Consider the following 15446-nt stretch of genomic DNA (forward strand, 5'->3'; position numbering starts at 1 on the left):
TTAGATCTTCACCCTCTTGATAATTTATACACTTGGAGGCACTAAACGTAAAATCACCACTATAGCAAAAAGGAATTAAGTACATGATAAAGGGGAACAACATTCCATTGCCAAAATTTGTCCTGCACTAAGATTATCTATCAAAACATAGATCCTAGGTTCAATACGGTTGGTAAAGCTAGCAGCAGCATGTTCCCCACAAGAGAAAATGTGGTTGGACCCTTTGCTTCATTACAGGTAAGCGTCCTGTCATGATATGTGCACCGTGTTTGATTCCTAAAGGAAACAAAGAAACAGGTTTAGTGAGTAAATGATTGATAAGTAGTTCCTCTTCACCTGAAAAGGTTCTAACATGCATAAACACTTCAGCATTAAACAGTAATCTATCACGAGTTAGTCATATACGTTGACGAGCAAAATGTGACTACATAGTCTGTAGCAGAACAGGTGATGATACTGGAGGGGTCATCGTAGGCATAGCTATAAGCTGCAGGGCATGCGGTCTTGAACGTCCTCGAATAATTTGTTGGCACGCAGGTGAGGGGAGTTGAGAATGCTCCTCTGCAACAGTACTCGTCTGTGTTGAACACATTACAAGCACTGTTGCAGGCGATAGATTTCCCACTGGAATTGACTGCAAGCTCCGGTGGACAATGGGGCCTGAGGTCACTGTCGCAACCTGCGGTGCTGCAATTTCCTTTTCCGGATATTGGTTTTACCGTGATTGGCAAGTTGAAGCCATCGACAAGGCTAACATCATAATAATCAAGGTTACCGAAGGCAAATTGGGCAATTGAAGCAGGCGGTTGCCCCGGAGTTTTGCATTTTAGGGTGCTTCCGCAGTCACCAGTTTCGCATTTACCACTGCCATCTTTGTCAAAGTCGCACCCGGTTCTTCCCCATATTCTGCCATTCCATCCAGGTGGAGCTGAAAATACAACGGATTGGTCAGGCTTCAATTGAAAACCACCTCCGCTGATGTTGGTATCTGGTGCTGAATTGTCGTTTGGTGTTATACCGGGCCATATGGTTTCGTTGCAGCCGTTTATAATGGTCAAGTTCGTGGACTCGGCAAGTATTATCCCTGTTATTCAAGAAAACATACATCTTTCATGTCATAAAATCTGACAAATTTAAACCGAGAAGTGAAGCATTCTGCAACTAAAAATTTGGTCGGAAACATAACCACTAACGCATCCCCCGCCCCCCTTCTCTATACCTGTTACAACTACAAGGCAGGCAAACAAGATGGTCGAAAGTGCACCAGTAGGAGATGCCATATATCACTTCTTGGTCTTTGACTGGGGTATAAGAAGCTGAAAGATGATTAGTGTGAGTTTTATAAGCGTGAGAGAATACGTGTTGAGGAGAGTTACGAAGAGACTACTAAGAAGCGGTGGCCTGTGGGTAGGCAGAAAGGGGGGAGGCTTCCTTCCTTGGTTCCCAATCAACTGATACCTTGCCTCTGTCTGGCACTTTCCATACAAATTCTCTCAGAGAAACTTGTCGTCTCTTCGCTCTGTTCATCAACTTATTTTACTACAACTTGATGAATATTTCCCAGTGCTCAAAAAATGTTTCTGCAAGGTTCCAGTACCAAACGAGCATAGCAAATTAAGAAGCTAACTAAGCTTAAACTAATGAAAATCCCCTAAACATACGTTCTTTTTGTCCTTTTCAAAAGGAAAAGGGAGGAATTTTTTCATGGTCTAAGATATTGAGCATTGTACGGGACTAGATTACCAGCTTATATGAGAAAAAAGATGATGCATAATACTATTAAGTAATCAAAATTTTCTTCCTTTGATTTTAGTCATACATTATAATTACCAAATTCAGCCACTCATTTAGCAATAGGAAATGTTTTTTTTAACATGCTATTTGGCAATATGGCAATTGGTACTACGTCATAAACTCGAAACCAAAGGGAAAAAAAGGGACTCGGGGCAACCTGCAACCGTCCCAGACGATTTTCGTCATTATCAACTACGCGTAACTTTTTTTGTACATCGTGTAACTTTTTTTGTACATCGCTCTAACTTTAGAACAAATTTTTGTGGAGCCCATACATGACGTAGAAATCGAGTTACAATTTGTAATCTCAGCCGCACAAAATTTTGAGGCCAAATCCTGGCCATTAAACGCTCAGGGACGGCCAGGATTTGTATGACATCAATCAAATCACCGGGACAGCAGTTTATCGTTGTCATCATCATTGTTTCTTTTTGTTGGCATAATTCTTGGAATGAAAATCAACGAAAAGATACAAAAGCGACGCATTAAACACGGCATTGAAGCACCAGCCCAGCATCCCGGAGCATCCCAACCCGGTAAAATGATAATACAGCATCAGACCCGAAATCCCAAAGCTGAAAACGAACTGGATAATCTGACAGTCCGTCACCAGTCTCTTCCACCGCGGACGCTGCCCGAGCGCGGCCAGCAGGTAGTAGGCGTACATTAGCACATGAACCGAAGCATTGGTAACGAGCGCCACCGGGAACAGCGTCTGCGAAGTAGAGAGCCAAAGATGGCACATTATCACCACCACCGCGTGATGGTACACGTGGAGGAACGACAGCCGTCGAGAGCGCGACCCGCTCAGAATAATTAACAGGGTGTCGATGAACTCGAGAATCTTGGACAGGTAGAAGACCTGGGCCCAGAAGAATGTGGGCCCGCGGGGAGGGGTGTTGTTGGCGGGGAAGCAGACTGCCCATGTCCAATCATTGTGGGGCATTTGGTGGAGGGTGGAGAGGGTGCAGCCCACAGCCATGACGAGGGAAGCGAGGCAGAGGATGAGGTTGTGCGCGGCGGTGACGAGGCGGAGGGTGTTGGGGCTGAGGGTCGGGAGGAGCGGGAAGCGGTTGAGAGCGTAGGTGAGAGTGAGGTAGGTTAGGACCGTGAGGGTGAGAAAGAGTGTGGTGGAGGCAAATGTGTGGCCTTGTTTCCATTCAAACTGGCTGACCAATGGCTGGTCCACGAGCCAGTAATGGATGGATGAGTAGAGGCTATCCATCTTGTGAGTTGTGTGCCCCACGCTCCGCCGCGGAAGGAGAGGAGAGTGGTGGCTCGATGGGAATCAAGATGCTGGGTCCGAATGCAGATGAAGAAAGCATATACCATATGCGGCGGCTGAGTGCTGAACCTTTTAATTTGTAGCTAATCTTTGAGGCACCCCAAATGCTGCCCATGCTAGCCTTTTAATGGGATGTTTTTCATAGTACTACTACGAGAAAACTGAAATTTATTGGCTGTCAGTTTCTTTTTTCATCTTTCTTTCGGGAAGGCCGCCATCTTTTCCTTCGAGGACGGCCTTCTCTCTTCGAGGACTCTATATTATTGTTTCTTTTCTTTTTTTTGAGGCGAATCCCTTCAATTATTGTCTAAAAAATAAAAAATCGAAAGAATATTGACAATTCACCCAAGAAGGAATTTTTTTTTTTTCTTCAATGGTCACATTTTCTTGTAACTAGTTACCCGCTTACGGATTTGGTCAAATACTAGTATTTGGCTCATGCATAAACGACACACAATAGCAAATGCATAAAGAAGAGTATCTTAAATTTGTTCCACATTTTCTGCGAGTAACAGAGTTTAGGGTCTTGCAACTTACATATAATTGCTTGCTAGGATGATTATAGATTATTGACATCTTAATTGAGCACTGGAGACTAAAACGAAAATATCTGTTGGTTACTTTAGTTTTTGATTTTCTTTTTCGAGGCAAAGTTTGAGAGGATTTCTTGAAAAAGACCAAGCTAGCTTTATCTCATTGCATGTGGGTTGCTTCTTAAAAGGAAAGGGAACTAACGAGGAGATTAAAAGAATGTGGAGAGTATATTCTCAGTTAGTTATACTATTATATATGAGTTTGGTATGTCCACGTTCACTGCACATTTTATTAGATCACAAGAATGCCGGGGAGCGGAAATTAAATAAAAAATTTCCATCTTGGCAGCCCAGCATTTTAAAAAATTTTTTTTCTTTAGTCAACCCGGCAAACATAAGTTTTATAATATACCCATGTCAGAATAATATTCTTTCGCTTTTTTATTTTTTGGACAACAATTGAAGGAATTAGCCCTTTTTGGAAGGTCGCCTTATTTTCCTTCTGTTTGATAACCAGGTTCAATATTTAAATTCAGTTACTTCAGATCTTAATATATTCAAACGTGTTTGATAACTAAAAATTAAATATCTAAATTAATTAAGTGACATTAAATTTTTTAAGAAAAACTTGACACTAAATTTTCTAGATAAAATTTATTTTAAAAAATAAGTGATAAACTATTCACTTATTACTACTTAATATGATACTAGCTTTTGGTCCCCGCGCCTAGCGCGGAGTGGCTCACATGTAGGTTGTGTACAATACTATGATTGAATTTTAAAATTTGTGTGTAATAATTTTTATGAGTTGGAGCTGTTTAGTTAAATTTATAATATTTTGTTACGTTATTGCATGATTAAAAGTGTTAATGGACTTGTTTAAAGACAAAGTGATAGTTTGTATTGTCCGCATATTAAATCAAGATTCAAAATTAGAAATTTTCATATTGTTATTTGATAGTGTTTTAGTTAAATTAGGGTTTTAGTAATTCTATTGGAGTTAAATTATGGTAGTTTTATTGTTTAGGAATCAATATCTTATTAGAAAATTTCTTATGGTTATAAGACTTGTTTATCAAGTCATCTATAGAGAGTCATATTATTGTGTTTAGTTGAGAAGAGTGAAAAATTAAGAGTCTTGCTTTTATGATGTGATTAATAGATTATTGTTGGTATTATTTCTCTTCTCTCATACATATTTTTTATGTGTGTAAATTACCTTCTCGTATATCTATTGATTTTATGAAATATATATCTTATATATTTTTTGATGAATTTTTTGGATTCTACATGTATATTGATTGTGAATAATTTGTGGCTAAAATGTGGGTTTGATTTGTGAGGAAAATAGTAATTTTATGGTAGATAGAGGTAGATGTCTAATTAAACATGTGCACAATTATAAATTTGTGCTGATGATAGGAATTTGGGAAGGAAGCCAGGCAAAAGCTCCTCGATGATGAAGAAGCAAAAGCTACACCGTAGCCAAAAGTCAGCAGGACACGAAAAGGCCCACCACAAAGGCTACCATTAGTCCTTCCAAAATAACGGAGGATAGTCAAAGCACAAAGTACAACATCAGTAATACACAAGAATGCTCTCGAAACCCAAAAATGCCTACCAATATCCAGGGAATTACCATCGAAACCGGTCCATAACTTCGCTGTAGCAAAACTCCCTTCTCGCTTTTATATAGTTAAGTTATATATAGTTATATATAAGTTATAGTTAAGTTATAGTTAAGTTATAGTTATAGTTATATATATAAGTTAGCAAAACTCCCTTCTCGCTTTTATATAGTTAAGTTATTATATTATATTAGGATATATATTCAAATATATCAAATTTAATTTTTAATAATTAAATAATTTAATAAATCCAGATTTTTTATCAAATACGCTCATAGTGAACACACCCTTAGTCAATAGTGAATTCTTCACAAAACACAAGGCCACGATAACTCAAATAAATAAAAGAAAAACACTACGATAATTCGTTGATTTGTTCTACGTTCTAATATTTCGTTGCAGAATGTGTTTCTTCTTTACCTACAACTATCTCGGTCCTGGTAAATTCAGATTTAGAAGGATTCAAGAGCTCACCAGTTACTCTTTAACATCCAACTTCGTATATTTGAATTTTCTTAGGGAGCTGTCAAAAATCAATCTAAGAGGATCCATTCCTGTAGATAAAAGGCCACACGACTTAGATGCCTGATACAATCAGGGACGTTGATAAAAGAATTTTCAACCCATTTTCAGTCCACAACGAAAATTTTATTCACAACCTACTATGAGTTGTCCTCGAGAGGTTGAACCAACACAGCCATTTAACACCAAATCAATATGACACTGGAATTCTACACCATCCATTAATCCTTGAAATCGTGATGAGACTAAAATTAGCAAGGTTTCACGAAAAAAACAGAAAAAAAAAATTCCCCGACATCTCACTCCACTTAATCTCCTCTCCGCCTGACCCGTGATCCGCGTCCAGAATGGTTGTCGCGATTAAATATATCCTCGCCAGTCTCCACTCTCCTGTTTACCAAAACTATCAGCGTTGATATAGCAGGCTGCAAAATTGAAGTGATGGCTATTGCATTACCAAACTATACTTGACTTCTCGCCACCTTTTTCCGCACAACTCTCTTCCTTCGAACCTTTGGAGTAGGTGCTTCACCCTCAGTTGTAGAGTTGCCCTCCAACTGTTTAATGCCCAGAAGACCAAGTCCAGAAACAATTGCATTCTTGGATATGAACCATTTTGAAGGGGAAGTCCTATTGACACTTTCTGATGGTCTATTGTACGCTTTCAAGAGATCTGACTCGGCCAGGGGATCCACCTCCACACCAAGCCAAGCCAACCTCGATGTCTCTCCTAATTGAACATTCAAGACCCTGCACACATTTGAACAACCAATTTGTTGCAACTGCTTGGTCTTTAAAAATACTAGTAACACATTCCTGTAAAAGTTTGAATAACAAGACCAAAGCAAAACCTACCAATATAAAGTAAAACGTTGTTCAGCTCAACTAAATGATAACAAATATGAACCAATGACCGATATTAAGTAACCACAATTAAGCAATAAAATTCCAGAAAAAGCAAGTCCTAAGAGCGTTCAAGAAATAAAAACAGAATCAAAGAAGTAAAAATTAGTTTACTACATCCTGAGTGCGTATACGCACGTGCATCTGACCCATAAAAGTTTGGTACAAAAGGTATCACACAGGATTTATTGATATATGTAAAGGAACACATACCTTAAGGCTGTGCTAAAGAACAGACCCACTCCAATGACATCAAAATAGTTCACTACTGCTGTATCGAATCCACACAATAGCTGATAGCGCAGGTTCGCATATAAGCCAAGGAAGGCTCCATAACCAAGAGCATTAGTGCTTACAGAGGGAATAGTTACAGATAACCTACCAAGACACCAAAAAGGCAAATTTACAACTAAAATTACGAATCTGATAAACAGATAGATGGAGGGAACAACATCTTCTTTATGTGTATATGCAATGTTTACCTTCCCTCCTTTTTGCTGGCAGCAAGATTTGAAACTGCTCCCTGCACAGCTCCAGCAGTTAACCCAACCATACACAATCCAGCAGCCTTGTAGAAGAAAGAATGAACCCTCTTTTGCAAATCAAATTCTCTCATAGGATAACTCATTTCAAAAATGTTGTTTGGAAGCTTTTGCAATGTATTCTGCAAATCAAACCGAAATGTATTCCCATATGAACGACAAGGAGCAAGCGACCAAACAACAATAGCATTGCAAGCCGTCACTGTGAGCACATTAATGAGGGCAAGATCCCATTCTTTCTTTATCCTGCAATTACAAAAGAAATTTGTCCATTAAAGGATGAGAACTAAGAAATCAAAACAATTTCAAGTCAGTTCACATGATTTAGGTAAAATTCAAACCTCTCCTTGCGATTTTTCACCTCCCACCAAACAGAGCAACCAATTGTAGTTGCCTGTTCCAGAAGCAGCTTATAAAGAAATGCTGGATCTGCAATCATCCTGCACACAATAAAGGACATAATCAAGGAAACTACATGAATAGAAAGGCCACAGGCAAATGGTGTCCAGCTGTTAATACTAGTAAAGCTAACAGAAAGCAAACTACAAATATTATCAGTACATTACTCAGATATGTAGAATGTTAGAACGTAATGATCCTGATTTGACCTCAATATTTGAAGACTTGAAAAAACGTGACCATTCTATCTCCGAAAAATGACACACATAATGGAGCTTTCACCAAATATACAGGTTCAACCTTATGAATGCAACCACAGTTATTATCACTGAAACATTACATGGCCATAAAATGCATAACAACCAATCAAAACATGACAATACTGAGAATTTCACTAGGGATGCACGTGTATTTCCAGTCAATGGGGTACTCCAGCAGACTTCAGTATGTGTTTTAGTTTCTTCATTTTGGTTCCTCCATAACCACGTTTGCAACTCATTCTACTTATCCTGGCATGTCCAACTAAAAGAGAAGTATCAGATATTTACCGCATTTATGCAAGACCTATCAGCATAAAGAAAGAATATTTGCGGATAAAACTACAGCTCATCCAGCAACATAACACTTTTTAACAACTTTTATCTTACAATCATCCAGCAGTCCCTCTCTGTCATTACTCATCTTTCCATTTTAAATTCGTCTCTCTCAGTCAATATCAGGTATTAAACCAGCCAAAGAGACAACTGATTTCCCCATCAGACTGGGAAAAAAAACTCCAGTTTCAATACTATGAGATCCACTTACTTTCAGATAATAATACATGGATATGCCAAAAGGGACATGCAATTTCAGCATCATTTTCTAAATAATAGAGCATCTTTTCTGTTAACTTCCCTAGCAATTTGATGCATGCATAACCTTAATACGAACTACAGATACACATTTCAAGCAAGATTTCCAATAAAATCAGACGCGAATCAACACTGAAAACCAACAAATGAGTTGAGAGGAAATTAATAATAATGGAAAGAGCAACTCACAAATCTTGACACCTAAAACTCAGAAGACAAGAAGTATGCCCAACTACAGCGAGCTATGTAATCAAATATCAGGCATACATTGAAGGTCTTCCATACAATGTTCAATGATAAACTCAGGAATGAAAGGAAATTCTAAGGTGCCATACTTCATGCTACTGACCAAACAACGTTTGAAATCTTCAGGCTTTGGGCGTGACAAGGGTCAAGAATCAAGCCAATTCCAGCTCAGCTGCCTTCCAGTCCCCCCAACCACAAGAAAAACATAAAACCCAAAAGAAATCTCCAAGAACAAACTAAGACTTCCTTCAATGCACCCTGTGATATAAGACTTACCCAAACCCATGAACATTTGTCCAAAATGCGCAACTAATCTATGCAAAGATCAAATCATGATGTCTGAAATTGCATTCACCAGTTTTAAAGAAAGGATTAGCTAAATTACCTGCCAATAAATGCCCTAGACAGCCCTTGAGGAAGCGAACGAGAAATGAACCTAGTAGTAGTAGGCCTGGCATTAATAGCCAAAAACTTCACCATTTGAGCAGAGCTCACCAAACCCTGAATGCAACCAAACATCAGTCAAACAACCTAAGGCTACTCCTGCAAATATCAATAAACAAAAATGATTTACCATTTCATAAGCTTGCCGAAATCCAGCTGGCAAATCCATCATTGTCCTCTGCCACTCACTCAATACCGCATCAACAAATTTTCGGTCAAATAACTGCCAAAATGTAGAAGGCCATTATTCATATATAAATGTCAAATCTATTATATTTAATCAGTCTAAAGTAGTAACAAAAGCACAGTTTTGTCAGTTTGTGTAATGCCTTTACCTCCTGGAATACAATCCTTCGCCTAAAAAGTCCACCTTCATCCCCCTCATCACCATCATCAAAGTCATCAAAGTAGGAATCGTCATCACCATCATCATCACCCCCATCACCACCACCATGATTAATTTTCTTTCCAATATCACCACCACCTCCACCAGTTGCCAGCTGCCACATTGACAAGTAATAGCCAAATTATTACCAAAAAAGCTGTCGTGTTAGTCAACCAGTAAGATAAGCCACAAGAGAAGTACTTTTTTCTTTCTTGGGAGGCTAGCTCCTGTTTAAGGGGCAGCAAACCAGCTGTGGCTACTATTGTAGTTAAGTAAGACCAATTAGTTAACTACATTTCAATGTAGTAAGTATAGTTTTTATAGTTGTTTTTTCCAGATTGCACTATAATGCTGTATTATGGAAGTTTTTAAGCAAGTCACCTAAAATGGTAGTAGCTTGCTACCATGTAAAATGATCATTTCAAATGTATAACAAGAAGCTTCCAGGTCGAATACATGTAAAGGCAAAGGGCGCTTTGCCCCTAATGAAGACGAATGCCGCAATAAAAAGATTTTAAAATGTGAATTAAGATCCAGGTTCATGTAAAACATGTATATTTACTTCAGCAATGTCTTCAAATTAGATCTTAATCCACCCAATAACAGTACAAAGCAATTCCACAAGTTGAGCCACAAAACAAAAGGCAAATGCAGCTCCAAAGCCAACTGTTATTATTAAAGCAGCAGTACTCTGAAGAATGGGAAACTTTAGAAACAGACTCAAAAGATCACTCTCTGCTCAAATAAACCAACAGCACCCTCCTTAAATATTCCAAAAACCAAAAGTAAATCTTAACAACTAATTTCTGGGTTAGTATGCCACACATATCATAAAACCTGTCACTGCACTTCTCAGCAAGCTCTCATAAAATCAACCATAAACAATCCTGCTTGTTCTCAGACTAGTATTCCATTCAAACAGTCAAAAGTCCAAAAGGATATATAGCCGAAATTTCAACCTTGAAACAAACAAATACAAAAGTCTCAATTTCTCTAAAGTTGCACTTCAGCAACCGCATACTATAGGAGGAAAACACCAAACAAGTAATCCAGTTATTTCCCATACTATTTTTTATCTTCTCACTTTAACAAATAAACCAATTACTTTCCAAAAAAGAAGTAAACCACTAGTCTCGATTAAACATCACTGTCCGCCATATCAAGCCAGTCATATCTCTAACTCATACAACAGGAACAGAAAACTTCTTTAACATTGAACAAATTAACCACAAAATTAGGACATCAACATGCAAACTAAAACAAGATTGCCAGTTAAATAGCAGCAGAAATGAACCAACTTTACAAGAATTTTAAAAAAAAAAAAATCTCAAACCTCGGGACTAGACTTGGCTTGCTTCTGCGTCATGTCAAGCTTCGATTTTTCCAACGTAACAGCACCAAAAGCTCCGTAATCCTTCTTCATAACGGGAGACGACGACAACGAAGCAGCCGCGGAATCCACCGCCGGCAGAGCCTGAAAACACCGCTCCAGGTGAGGAACAGTGTCTCCAACTCTATCAACCAACCCAGACGACGACGAGGAGGAGGTGGAGGAGGCTTTAATTAAAAGAGGCTTGCAAAGTTTAACAGCGGCGGCCTGCGACGGGAGTGGGTAGAGAGGAACAGTGGAAGGAGGTAAAAGTGAAATTTTGGACGATAAGGTTTGGGTGGACGGAATGGTTTTGATTGGCATGATTTGGGCTGTTTGAAAAATTGCGTGGGACATTGTCCGTTCGATTTTTCTTTACCTCTTGCTTGAACTTTGGGAGATTATAAGGAGATTTTCATGGAGTAAATGGGAAGGGGAACTTAATTCCTCCTTTTCCTCTCTCTCTGCGAAGGAGTCTCAGTAAGAGAGAAAGAAAGGAGTTGGGGGTAGGGGATGAAGTTGGGGTTTTGATGTTGACGGAGGGATGGCGGAAAGTATGCGACAAACCCAATCCGGATTTGGGAGTCGGCTCGGTTGGGTATTTTGGGTCAGCTCGACTCAACCGGCCCTTGTAGATTGGGAGAACCCGGTGTAGGCACAAAATACATCTTTTTGGACCTAATTGCCATCTTAACCCAATACCAGTAAGCGTACCAAATTTATTCATGCCTACTCAATCGAATTGAAGAATTCTAGATTGCAGATATGCTAATTGAATTACATAACATCCCAAGATTAAACAACCAAGATCAAAAATTCAGAACTAAAGAGGTCAGATACTAATTATGCTTTATAATGTGTTGCTACATTTTTAGGTACATTAATATTGATAAATAGTTCGGTTCAAAAAGATTTCAAAATGACACATTTAAGGAGGAAAGTTAGGTTGCCCTACATATATATCTATAAGTATATAAGGATGTATTTAAGTCGGTTTATTTGAATTGATCATTATTTGAAAAAAATTTGTTAGATGCACCATCAACACATTCTTCAATTATCATTTTATCTTCTCAATTTTATTTTCATATAACATATATTAATAATAAAAAGTGTTACGATATTATTCTAAAATTTTTTTCTACATATTCTTCTATCTAAACACACAACTTATGATTAATAGCAAGTTTAATGGTCAAGAAGGTGCATTTTAATCATAAGCGCGCACAAAACGATTAGATACCTACCAACTAGGGTTGCAAAACGAGCCGAGTCGAGTCGAATTTTGGTCTTATCGAGACGAGCCTTGACTTAATTTCATCGAGCTCGAGCTCGAGCTCGACGAGCAGACAATTTTGAAGCTCGAGCTCGAAAAAATAAAAATAATTATTTTATTTTTTAAAAAATAAATAAAATAATATTTTTTTCTTAATAAATAATAAAATATTAAGAATATTTATGTTATTTTACTATTAAAATAAAATAAAAATATATATATATATATATATACTCAAGCTCGCGAACTAACGAACTTAATATTTTGAACTCGAGTTCGAGCTCGACTTTGACTCGATTAGCTTGAGTTGAGCGAGCGGCTCGATTTGTTTGCACCCCTGCTAAAAAAAAAAAAAAGGAAGAAGTTGACGTATCCCACTTGTTTTCCTGCAATCAAGCAGCTCCCAAAAAAAACGAAGAAGAAAGGATGCCCGATAAAGGCACTGAAGCTGAGATGGTCAACTTCAAACACAAGCATATGTTAATGGCTTCACCAAAATGGGCATTCAGAGGAAAGAAGGAGACTATTAATTGTTACAATTTCCAGGAGGTTTGTTTGGGCTTCCATCATTTCTCACACATCCTTTACTTCGAACATGGGAGACACAAAGGATTAAGCAAAGAAAGCTGGAAAACTAGCAATGCTTCTTAAATCGCATGTGCAATTCCAGAAAGCCATTCCTTTCTCTTCTGTTCAAATTATGTCCAAACTCTATAAAAGCTTCAGCCATTAATCCCTATTGTCCACCTTTAATTCCTTCTTGCACATCAATACCAAATTGAGCATGTCGTTGATTCCTCGTTCCCGGGTTGTCGTCAATGGAGTCCAGAGAATGAGAACATACCATTTCTACTGGTGTCGCCATTGCCAAAGATCAATCAGAACTACTACCACAAATCCTTCTGAAATCATATGTCCACGTTGTTTCGGGGAGATTAGGCATGAGCTTGATGTTTCAAGGCCTAGGCTCCTTTCTGAAGATCTCGCGAGGCCTGAAACAACCTCCGCTTCTCAATTACTGGATGCACTGGCTTTCATGCTTGATCCATCAATTAGGCATCAAAATCTTGATGAAACTCATCAAAGGCATCGAGCACGCGTAATAATCCAATTCATAGGTCCTGATCAGCCTCCAAGCCCAAGGCATGTCCCCCAGTTGGGACTGGGACATGCCGTCTCTTCACAAACAAATTCAAGGGAGGCAGCTTCAGAGGAAGGTTTGGAGGATTTGATTCAAGAGCTGACTCAAAATGATAGGCCTGGACTGCCTCCTGCCCCTGCTTCGGCCATTGATGCCTTGCCAACAATTGTTCTCACCCCAACTCATCTAGCCATTGATTCTCATTGTCCTGTTTGCAAAGATGAGTTTGAGGCTGGGGAAGAAGTTAGAGAATTGCCTTGCAAACACTTTTATCATTCTGATTGCATTATTCCTTGGCTGCACATTCGCAATTCTTGTCCAGTTTGTCGTTACCAGATCGGAGGTTTATCTAATAGCGATTTCCGAGAAGAACAAGCTGATAATTTCCAAGAAGAAGAGGAGGTAAGTAGTTCTCCACACCGGAATTGGCTATTGCGAGTCTTTTCTCTGTGGCCATTCAGCCTATTCGGAGATTGGGCATACCGGCACTTCAATTATCTCGACAACTGGCCTACTACTGATCATCAAGGTCTGGTTCAGTTTTAGCATATTCTACCCTGATCATTATGGTACAAGTTTCTTTCTCCAGCACTGACGTACCTACCTGCAATTCTTTTATCAGATTTGTACAGGTGGTTCTCTCGGCACATGCCATAGCTTTGTACAACTACAGCCTCAGAAGTCAATCGTGCATATGGTAGTTTTCACCTTAACTCAATCTTCTAGGCAGGTAAGCATAGCGTTTACCTATTTCCAAAACCCACAAAAAAAAAGAGTAGAAACGAAAATAAAAGTTCAACCTCCATCTTGTGAATGAGAATGGTATTGAAGAAGTCAGGAATATAGATAGCACTTAACAGGTATGGATTTGCATACTGAACTTTTTGCTTATTGCAACAAATTACAATTCTTTCTTTTCTCTCAACTCTGCAATTACAAACTTACAATTTATAAGCTTTTTGTGGTAGATATATTCAAATTGTTTCTTCAGGCCAATCATGAGGATGGAGATGCTAAAATGCATCATGAAAGTCACATAAGCAAAAGAGAAGTCAATTTGTTCCAAGTAGATCATGCATCAAAGGATCACGGGGGAGGACTTGGCCAGAGTTGAGCGTGTTATTCCGCCTTCTACCAAACCAAAAACAAATTCGTTTGCTCGATTTGTATCCCACAGCTGTTTCTGACATTGGAGGGAGACCGAATTCTTTGCGGGAGTCCATAAACGAGAACAGGTCACAAGCAGAAAAGAAATGGAAAGAAGCGGTTCCAGGGAGTAAAATATTTGGAAAATTTATTTATGACCTCAAAAGAAACAATATTATTATGCAATGATCCATGATAAATTAGGATTGCACGGTCTAAAGTTTTCCAATGGCCTAGGCAATTATATACTTTTGGTAATCTTCAATGTACAAATCTCAATTTCTTTCATTCCAGCAACAGACAAATGTGGTTGTTGATTCGCACTTAGAAATCACATATTCTCTACCCTAATGATCACAGAAAAACAAATTTTATATATAGATTAATCTTATATATATTGACGCTATAGTATAGATGTATGTCATCATCTAATTTTATATTAAATTTTAATTTTAATTTTTACATTTATAAGATGTCACCATATCTGCCAATGTATATCTTTTCATCCTCTCAATATATACAAGATTAATATGTTATATACATAAGCATCAATTACTTTATATGAAAATGTTTCTTATCCACATATAAAAAGAAAAAATAAAATTCATTAATTGTGTAGTGTTAAGCAGAAACACTAATGAAATTAAGCTACCTATCCTCCTCAAAATCCATTATTTCAAGGGAAATAACCATTGGCGGAGTGTGAATCAGCTTGTTTAAAAAGATGAGAAAAATGCAATTTTGATATCTACATTTTGACATATGAAGGGTTTTAATTCCCAAAATTTCGACAATGACAAATCTAGTACCTGATTGTTTAACTATTAAGCGCATTTAGTACCCATGATGAATTTTTTCCAAATTACTACCAAAAAAAGTCACGTGATAGTCATATGTCTGACACTATTGTATAAAAAGGTCAAAAAACGTAAAATATCTTTTTGACACTAAGTGTCATGTCAAATATCCTTTTAGAACTAAG

General features: G+C 38.1%; 4 protein-coding genes across 5 annotated transcripts; 1 reads left to right on the forward strand and 3 right to left on the reverse strand.

The window, feature by feature from the left end:
- Positions 1-1447, reverse strand: LOC113731843 (pathogenesis-related thaumatin-like protein 3.5). Its single transcript, XM_027257312.2, has 3 exons — positions 1220-1447; positions 406-1084; positions 1-276 (listed from the first exon to the last, which is right to left on the reverse strand). The coding sequence occupies exons 1-3, from the start codon at positions 1278-1280 to the stop codon at positions 141-143; spliced, it is 876 nt and encodes a 291-aa protein (XP_027113113.1). The 5' UTR covers positions 1281-1447; the 3' UTR covers positions 1-140.
- A 623-nt stretch (positions 1448-2070) lies between these two features.
- On the reverse strand, positions 2071-3166 carry LOC140036829 (uncharacterized). The gene has a single exon (XM_072079754.1). The coding sequence runs from the start codon at positions 3017-3019 to the stop codon at positions 2213-2215; it is 807 nt and encodes a 268-aa protein (XP_071935855.1). The 5' UTR covers positions 3020-3166; the 3' UTR covers positions 2071-2212.
- A 2700-nt stretch (positions 3167-5866) lies between these two features.
- On the reverse strand, positions 5867-11401 carry LOC113731845 (uncharacterized). The gene is made up of 8 exons (XM_027257314.2): positions 10866-11401; positions 9483-9647; positions 9278-9370; positions 9089-9204; positions 7549-7647; positions 7148-7453; positions 6879-7043; positions 5867-6512 (listed from the first exon to the last, which is right to left on the reverse strand). The coding sequence occupies exons 1-8, from the start codon at positions 11256-11258 to the stop codon at positions 6224-6226; spliced, it is 1626 nt and encodes a 541-aa protein (XP_027113115.1). The 5' UTR covers positions 11259-11401; the 3' UTR covers positions 5867-6223.
- Positions 11402-12639: 1238 nt separating this feature from the next.
- On the forward strand, positions 12640-14815 carry LOC113731846 (E3 ubiquitin-protein ligase RZF1). Of its 2 annotated transcripts, XR_003458607.2 has the most exons (3): positions 12640-13847; positions 13941-14178; positions 14287-14815. XR_003458607.2 is itself a non-coding variant. In XM_027257315.2 (2 exons), exons 1-2 carry the CDS (start codon positions 12962-12964, stop codon positions 13973-13975), a joined length of 921 nt encoding a protein of 306 aa, XP_027113116.1. In that variant the 5' UTR covers positions 12640-12961; the 3' UTR covers positions 13976-14815. The 2 variants fall into 2 exon arrangements, 1 of the variants encoding a protein (XP_027113116.1); XM_027257315.2 differs by having other exon boundaries at positions 13941-14815.
- The last annotated feature ends 631 nt before the right edge of the window (positions 14816-15446 follow it).

This window comes from Coffea arabica, chromosome 2e (genome assembly GCF_036785885.1).
Source record: "Coffea arabica cultivar ET-39 chromosome 2e, Coffea Arabica ET-39 HiFi, whole genome shotgun sequence".
NCBI classification, from domain to species: Eukaryota; Viridiplantae; Streptophyta; class Magnoliopsida; order Gentianales; family Rubiaceae; genus Coffea; species Coffea arabica.

What these genes read in the sequence shown, in the direction of transcription:
- LOC113731843 (XM_027257312.2), bottom strand. Translation starts at nt 1,280, where the DNA reads ATGGCATCTCCTACTGGTGCACTTTCGACCATCTTGTTTGCCTGCCTT. An exon ending in CTGCCTTGTAGTTGTAACAG is followed by an intron (nt 1,085 to 1,219) that starts GTATAGAGAAGG and finishes CTTGAATAACAG; the next exon opens with GGATAATACTTGCCGAGTCC. An exon ending in GTCACATTTTGCTCGTCAAC is followed by an intron (nt 277 to 405) that starts GTATATGACTAA and finishes TGTTTCCTTTAG; the next exon opens with GAATCAAACACGGTGCACAT.
- LOC140036829 (XM_072079754.1), bottom strand. Translation starts at nt 3,019, where the DNA reads ATGGATAGCCTCTACTCATCCATCCATTACTGGCTCGTGGACCAGCCA.
- LOC113731845 (XM_027257314.2), bottom strand. Translation starts at nt 11,258, where the DNA reads ATGTCCCACGCAATTTTTCAAACAGCCCAAATCATGCCAATCAAAACC. An exon ending in AAGCCAAGTCTAGTCCCGAG is followed by an intron (nt 9,648 to 10,865) that starts GTTTGAGATTTT and finishes TCAATGTGGCAG; the next exon opens with CTGGCAACTGGTGGAGGTGG. An exon ending in GAAGGATTGTATTCCAGGAG is followed by an intron (nt 9,371 to 9,482) that starts GTAAAGGCATTA and finishes ACATTTTGGCAG; the next exon opens with TTATTTGACCGAAAATTTGT.
- LOC113731846 (XM_027257315.2), top strand. Translation starts at nt 12,962, where the DNA reads ATGTCGTTGATTCCTCGTTCCCGGGTTGTCGTCAATGGAGTCCAGAGA. An exon ending in GCCTACTACTGATCATCAAG is followed by an intron (nt 13,848 to 13,940) that starts GTCTGGTTCAGT and finishes TTCTTTTATCAG; the next exon opens with ATTTGTACAGGTGGTTCTCT.